This window comes from Coregonus lavaretus, assembly GCF_964263955.1.
Source record: "Coregonus lavaretus genome assembly, contig: HAP1_SCAFFOLD_5095, whole genome shotgun sequence".
Classification (NCBI taxonomy): Eukaryota; Metazoa; Chordata; class Actinopteri; order Salmoniformes; family Salmonidae; genus Coregonus; species Coregonus lavaretus.
Genome location: NW_028163283.1, coordinates 21,773 through 30,000, shown reverse-complemented (window position 1 = coordinate 30,000; position 8,228 = coordinate 21,773). Strand labels below are relative to the sequence as shown.

General features: G+C 43.2%; 1 protein-coding gene across 1 annotated transcript in view; it reads left to right on the top strand.

Annotated features, from left to right (window-relative positions):
• LOC311118327 (protein 4.1-like) overlaps positions 1-8,228 on the top strand; it is a gene marked incomplete at both ends in the record, with an annotated part of 40,116 nt that overhangs the window by 13,387 nt on the left and 18,501 nt on the right. The window contains 3 exons of the mRNA XM_084193138.1: positions 317-397; positions 1,025-1,072; positions 4,380-4,442. Of these exons, the coding sequence (XP_084049264.1) occupies positions 317-397; positions 1,025-1,072; positions 4,380-4,442 (192 nt within the window). The remainder of the gene's footprint in view (positions 1-316; positions 398-1,024; positions 1,073-4,379; positions 4,443-8,228) is intronic.

Below are 8,228 nucleotides of genomic sequence, written 5' to 3'. Positions count from 1 at the left end.
GTACAGGATTTAATTGGACACCGATTGAACCAGGTTGATCACACGAGGATGACACTACATCATAACAAAATGTCTAGAAACAAATTGAAATGCCAGACAGCAGTTCAACATGTACATGTGTAGGTTTTTTATACAGTATCACTATTCAACAGAGGTTTATACAGTAGCTTTTATTAAGGGGAGGCATATCCATAGGGATAATTTGGGTATACCTATAGCCCGTGCTCCAGTTAGATGGTAGCAGCGCCGCCCTGTTGGCAGCCCACTGTAGTGTGTGAGTCTCTGAGCTGTCTGTGTGATATTGCCACCACTACAGAGGGAGGGAGCCAGGGGGAGCAGTCATCATGCCCCTGCAGTCACCACCACCAACGGGACAGGGAGAGAGAGAAAGAGCCAGGTTTGTGGCCTTTATCAACGCCTAGCTAGCACAGCAGGAGACGCATGCATTACTGTGTGTCTGTCTGTCTAATATATATACACGTGGTTATAATACCACGAAACACATGCATTACTGTGTGTCTGTCTGTCTAATATATATACACGTGGTTATAATACCACGAAACACATGCATTACTGTGTGTCTGTCTGTCTAATATATATACACGTGGTTATAATACCACGAAACACATGCATTACTGTGTGTCTGTCTGTCTAATATATATATACACGTGGTTATAATACCACGTCTGTCAGTCTACAATGCTGATGCGTTGGGTTTTAACATTACACACACACCGTATTACTGTATTTGTCTTGACTGAAATATATACGTGGGGAGGGTTACAACCATAAACATCAGACATGAATGACCTGTATGTGTAGTCTCGCTTGCCAGACTCACAGCGGCTGTGCAGGGGTCTGACTAAATATTAAAACGTCGATACATGTGGCTGGGGTTCTTTAACGTGAGATGCATGTGTCAAACTAAACTATTAACAGGAAGAAGGGTTTGAAACAGACCCATGGGGCTCTAATGTTAATGCACCTGCCCTCTCTCTTCCCTCCTCTGGGGGGGGATCAGCAGCATTCGCCCCGGGAGAGAACCGGCACGGAGATGGTGCGAGTGAAGAAGGTTAGATATCTGTCTACAGTTGCAGCCTGCATACCAAATGGCTTCCAATGTAGTGCACTACTTTTGACCGGAGCCCTATGGGGCCCCTCTGGTCAAAAGTAGAGCACTATGTAGGGAATAGGGTGCCATTTGGGACGCGCACTCAGTGATTCACATCCTCATCCTCGCATCAATAGTCGCCTTTCAGTTGATTTTTTTCCCCCTTGATTTGAGAGCATTTCTAATACAAAAAAAAAAAAATGTTTTGTTGGTAATGTTTGTTTTTTTGGCTGTTTGTTTCTCTGTCCTCCAGCCTTGTATACCTACTGTGATAGGACAGCTATACAAGAGGCTGTTTGTCTGTGGCGTTCCCTTCTTAACGACTTCCATGTGTTCACAATGATCAGAGACTTCTTTGGACAGTTACGGAGAAAGTCTCTTATTTTCCACCATTTTTTGTTTTGAAATCAATAAGTGGAGGCTACTTATCCAACAGTATCAGCCTTTCTGTTACCTCCTGCAGAGGCAATACGTAAAGCTTTCCTCTTGTGGACATCCTTCTTCACCGAGTAGAACTAGAGAGACTATGAGAGCTAAACCAATTGAATGAGGTGCCTGTAAGTGAATGAATCTGGACTGACCAAGCCTGTGCTCCAGACGCTATAATGAGGAAAGCCCTCAGCTGCACTTGTCTGCCGCCTCAGTAAGAATCACTCAAATAAGGCATTGAATTGTGCTTTAGGTAATGCATAAAAACTGATCATGCACAATGATAATGCACGACTACTACTAAACAACCCCAGCATGTATGTATATGGTGGATTTATCTGTCAACATTTGGTTCCCCTCACAGTTAGTCCTGAAATAAAGAAACCCACCAGAAGTTGGTAACTGACAGAAACCCACCAGATGTTGGTCACTGACAGAAACCCACCAGATGTTGGTAACTGACAGAAACCCACCAGATGTTGGTAACTGACAGAAACCCACCAGATGTTGGTAACTGACAGAAACCCACCAGAAGTTGGTAACTGACAGAAACCCACCAGATGTTGGTAACTGACAGAAACCTACCAGATGTTGGTAACTGACAGAAACCCACCAGATGTTGGTAACTGACAGAAACCCACCAGATGTTGGTAACTGACAGAAACCCACCAGAAGTTGGTAACTGACAGAAACCCACCAGATGTTGGTAACTGACAGAAACCTACCAGATGTTGGTAACTGACAGAAACCCACCAGATGTTGGTAACTGACAGAAACCCACCAGATGTTGGTAACTGACAGAAACCCACCAGAAGTTGGTAACTGACAGAAACCCACCAGAAGTTGGTAACTGACAGAAACCCACCAGATGTTGGTAACTGACAGAAACCCACCAGAAGTTGGTAACTGACAGAAACCCACCAGATGTTGGTAACTGACAGAAACCCACCAGAAGTTGGTAACTGACAGAAACCCACCAGATGTTGGTAACTGACAGAAACCCACCAGATGTTGGTAACTGACAGAAACCCACCAGATGTTGGTAACTGACAGAAACCCACCAGATGTTGGTAACTGACAGAAACCCACCAGATGTTGGTAACTGACAGAAACCCACCAGATGTTGGTAACTGACAGAAACCCACCAGATGTTGGTAACTGACAGAAACCCACCAGAAGTTGGTAACTGACAGAAACCCACCAGATGTTGGTAACTGACAGAAACCCACCAGATGTTGGTAACTGACAGAAACCCACCAGAAGTTGGTAACTGACAGAAACCCACCAGATGTTGGTAACTGACAGAAACCTACCAGATGTTGGTAACTGACAGAAACCCACCAGATGTTGGTAACTGACAGAAACCCACCAGATGTTGGTAACTGACAGAAACCCACCAGAAGTTGGTAACTGACAGAAACCCACCAGATGTTGGTAACTGACAGAAACCTACCAGATGTTGGTAACTGACAGAAACCCACCAGATGTTGGTAACTGACAGAAACCCACCAGATGTTGGTAACTGACAGAAACCCACCAGAAGTTGGTAACTGACAGAAACCCACCAGATGTTGGTAACTGACAGAAACCCACCAGATGTTGGTAACTGACAGAAACCCACCAGAAGTTGGTAACTGACAGAAACCCACCAGATGTTGGTAACTGACAGAAACCTACCAGATGTTGGTAACTGACAGAAACCCACCAGATGTTGGTAACTGACAGAAACCCACCAGATGTTGGTAACTGACAGAAACCCACCAGAAGTTGGTAACTGACAGAAACCCACCAGATGTTGGTAACTGACAGAAACCTACCAGATGTTGGTAACTGACAGAAACCCACCAGATGTTGGTAACTGACAGAAACCCACCAGATGTTGGTAACTGACAGAAACCCACCAGAAGTTGGTAACTGACAGAAACCCACCAGAAGTTGGTAACTGACAGAAACCCACCAGATGTTGGTAACTGACAGAAACCCACCAGAAGTTGGTAACTGACAGAAACCCACCAGATGTTGGTAACTGACAGAAACCCACCAGAAGTTGGTAACTGACAGAAACCCACCAGATGTTGGTAACTGACAGAAACCCACCAGATGTTGGTAACTGACAGAAACCCACCAGATGTTGGTAACTGACAGAAACCCACCAGATGTTGGTAACTGACAGAAACCCACCAGATGTTGGTAACTGACAGAAACCCACCAGATGTTGGTAACTGACAGAAACCCACCAGATGTTGGTAACTGACAGAAACCCACCAGATGTTGGTAACTGACAAAAACCCACCAGATGTTGGTAACTGACAGAAACCCACCAGATGTTGGTAACTGACAGAAACCCACCAGATGTTGGTAACTGACAGAAACCCACCAGATGTTGGTAACTGACAGAAACCCACCAGAAGTTGGTAACTGACAGAAACCCACCAGATGTTGGTAACTGACAGAAACCCACCAGATGTTGGTAACTGACAGAAACCCACCAGAAGTTGGTCACTGACAGAAACCCACCAGATGTTGGTCACTGACAGAAACCCACCAGAAGTTGGTCACCTGACGGTGGTCACAGTCTCCACTGATGACCACCGTCACCCCTGGACATTTGCACTCACCCTGCACTCCGCTTCACTGCACTTCCCCCATGGTATCATCTGGTCCCTCGCCACTTCTCCCACCATCAGGAACGAATGCACACATACCCGACGCAATCGCTTGCAAGTCAAACAGTAAAAGTAAAAAATTAAATACAAAATAAATAATAAATGAAGGATTTCAGTTCCACATCTTCCTGAGACCAACTTTGTTCTTTTTTTGTTTTCTTCGTTTTTCACAGAAAAGAGCTAAGAAACTTGAGGGTGAAACTATTTATATCAGGCATAGCAATTTAATGTTGGAGGTTTGTATAAACTCTAGAATATATCCTATTTGCTCTTTGACTGTTTGTGGCTGCATGCTCTCTCGCTCTGCATGAGAGTTGTGTTCAGTTGCCTGTTTTTTTTTTTTTTTTTTTTCTGTTTGTCTTGACTCCTCTGTTCTATTCTCTCTTTCGTTTCTACACCCACCCTGTTTTCAGCTGAACCCTAACGGCTTGGCATGCACTCTTTTCCTCTTTCCTTCTAATGCAAGTACTCACTTTTACTTTGATGCTGTTTTGATCACAACGTTTTCATTTGTTTCTTATCCACGTTAGTTTGATATATGATTGGGAGTGTTTCCTCTCTCACTATCATGGTCCAGTATAATTTAAAAGCTATAGGCATCGAGTCTGAAAGGGTGCATCAGTTTGGCCTTTGAGACCGAAGAAAAGTGATCCAAAAGCATGTCAGTGGCCACCGTATGCCCAGCATGCCCTATCCCCCTTTGATTTCAGCCTGCTTGTCAAACTATGTTTTGTTGTTGCACCTTTTTAGTCGATAATGACTTGCACCTTTGGATGCTTTTTCCAAATGGTGTCGTCGTCCACAATGGTCATCAAATGTAGTTTTTTTTTGTAACGACCATAAGTATCTTCCTAAAGGGGAAGTGGTCCAATAGAAATGATGTTGGCTTAGTTAAGGCTATTCTCGCACCACTTCTCCAGCCTGCATTTGGTGACAGAGGCCAACTTCCAGGAACATGAACACAGCTTTGATTGATAAACTTTCCCAGTCATATATTTTTCATCTCAGTGATGTGATTGACAGGGTTAATGATGCTAACCTCTGTTGTAATTCTCATTGTGAGACCTGGAACTCCTTTACATAACCTTCACTGTACTGAACACTCTTAGAATTAAAGGTGCTACCTAGAACCTAAAAGGGTTCTACGGCTGTCCCCATAGAAAAACCCTTTGAATAACGATTTTTGGTTCCATGTTGAACCCGTTCCACAGAGGGTTCTAATTTACATGGAACCCAAAAGAGTTCTACCTGGAATCAAAAAGTTTCAAATTTCAAGTTTCACATTTTAATGTCACACGCACAAGTACAGTGAAGTACAGGGTTCTCCTATGGGGACAGCTGAAGAACCCTTTTAGGAACCCTTTTTTCTAAAAGTGTACTGTACTGTACCTCTCTCAGGTAGCTTCCCAACTAGCACCCTATTCCCTACATAGTTCACTACTTTTTAACCAGAGACATATGGGCCCTGGTCAAAAGCAGTGCACTGTATAGGGAATAGGGTGCTATTTGGGACACGGCCTCTCTCACTCATGGTGCTGCTGTTCCTGTATCTAACCATGTGACTCTCTCTGACCCTTGTCTCTGTTGACCTTTGACCTTGGCTGTGTCTCAAATGGCACCCTATTCCCTACATAAGACTCTGGTCAAAAGTAGTGCACTATATAGCGAATAGGGTGCCGTTTTGGGACGTAGCCATGTCTTTGACGTGCTTCATCATAATAGTAGCTGTTGGCTGGCTCAGGACTAAGTATCCTCAGGCGTATTGCTGGGGAAAGCCTGTGTGTGTGTGTGTGTGTGTGTGTACATGCGTGCGTGCACCTTCTATGATTGTGTGTGTGTACGTGCGTGCATCTTCTGTGATTGTGTGTGTGTGTACGTGCATGTATCTTCTGTGATTGTGTGTGTACATGCGTGCGTGCATCTTCTGTGTGTGTGTGTGTGTGTGTGTGTGTGTGTGTGTGTGTGTGTGTGTGTGTGTGTGTGTGTGTGAACTCCCAGGTTGTGTGCATAAGAGGACTCTTACTCACACTCACCCGTCCTGCAGGCTAGTGTACCATACTACCACCAGTGAAATGGTCACATGGCCACCTAGGGTTAAAGGGTAAATCCAGCTCTCTCTCTCCATTTGGCACAGATGGCTCAATGTGTTTTATAATACGTTATATATACTGTACGTAGCTGTACTATAGATGTACTGTAGATGTACTATAGATGTACTATAAACATACTGTAGATGTTCTATAGATGTACTATAAACATACTGTAGATGTACTGTAGATGTTCTATAGATGTACTGTAGATGTACTGTAGATGTACTATAGATGTACTGTAGATGTGCTATAGATGTACTATAGATGTACTATAAACATACTGTAGATGTGCTATAGATGTACTATAGATGTACTATAAACATACTGTAGATGTGCTATAGATGTACTATAGATGTACTATAAACATACTGTAGATGTTCTATAGATGTACTGTAGATGTACTATAAACATACTGTAGATGTGCTATAGATGTACAATAAACATACTGTAGATGTACTATAAACATACTGTAGATGTACTGTAGATGTACTATAGATGTACTGTAGATGTACTGTAGATGTACTATAGATGTACTATAGATGTACTATAGATGTACTGTAGATGTACTGTAGATGTACTATAGATGTACTGTAGATGTACTGTAGATGTGCTATAGATGTACTGTAGATGTACTATAGATGTTCTATAGATGTACTGTAGATGTACTATAGATGTACTATAGATGTAGTCCTCAGTAGCTCAGCTGGTAGAGCACGGCGCTTGTAATGCCAAGGTAGTGGGTTCGATCCCCGGGACCACCCATACACACACAAAAAAAATGTATGCACGCATGACAGTAAGTCGCTTTGGATAAAAGCGTCTGCTAAATGGCATATATTATTATATTATTATTATATTTACTGTAGATGTACTGTAGATGTACTATAGATGTACTGTAGATGTGCTATAGATGTTCTATAGATGTACTATAGCTACTATACACGTATGGGTATTATATTCCATGACAAGGGGATTGTATTCCATTGCAGCCCAGACTATAATCTGTTTTGGGATTCTGGAAAAACAGTAAGATCTCTGCAGCGCTAGCTGCCAAAACCAACCGCTGTCAGTTATGAAGAGCAGGTTCAGTCAGACAGATAAAAGTTTTAGGCTTCAGGTACCATGGGACCATTTCATTCGGTAGCAGAGAATCCACACAGATGCTCTGTAGTGAAACGAGGCACTTCAATGTTCTCCCCATAGTTTACCTCTCAGAGCTCCCATCTACTCTCTGGCTGCATCCCAAATGGCATGCTATTCCCTATATAATTCACTTCTTTTGACTTGAGCCTCATTGGGCTCCCTATGTGCCCTGGTCTTAAAGTAGTGCTCTACATAGGGAATACGATGCCATATGGGATGCAGACTCTGTTAAGAACAGACGTGGTTTATGAATAGTCATCAGCCAGGAGACTCTAGTCTAATGGGTGTTGTATTTTATCTCTGTGATCAGGATCCCAACGTGGTAGATTGGTAATGGGCAATTACTTAATCACAATGACTCCATATTGCACTATGAATATGGATAGGCACGGACACTAGACGGAGATGGACCGTCCAAAGTTCAATCTGCAGAGGAAGGAACAGAGTAGAGAGAACCCAGGACAGTCTGTTGTTTGTCTATAGAACATCATGTGGTCTGGATGGACTAAGACCCGTTGGTGTCATGTTGTTTGTCCTCTTTGTGAGGGGCAAGCCTGTTCCAGCTTCCAACTGCATTTTGTTTGATATGATAAGCAAATCATCAATCATGTTGCATTCTGCTAAACTTGTACATTTGTCATTACCAGTCTTTACCTCCAAATAATGACATACTTTCTCCCTACCCCCTTCCAATCTGGGGGATTCACCCCTTTGCCCTTCCTTGCTGTCTCTTTCTTCCTTCCCCTTAAACTATCCCCCCCCCCTCTCTTTATCTATCATGCACTTCTC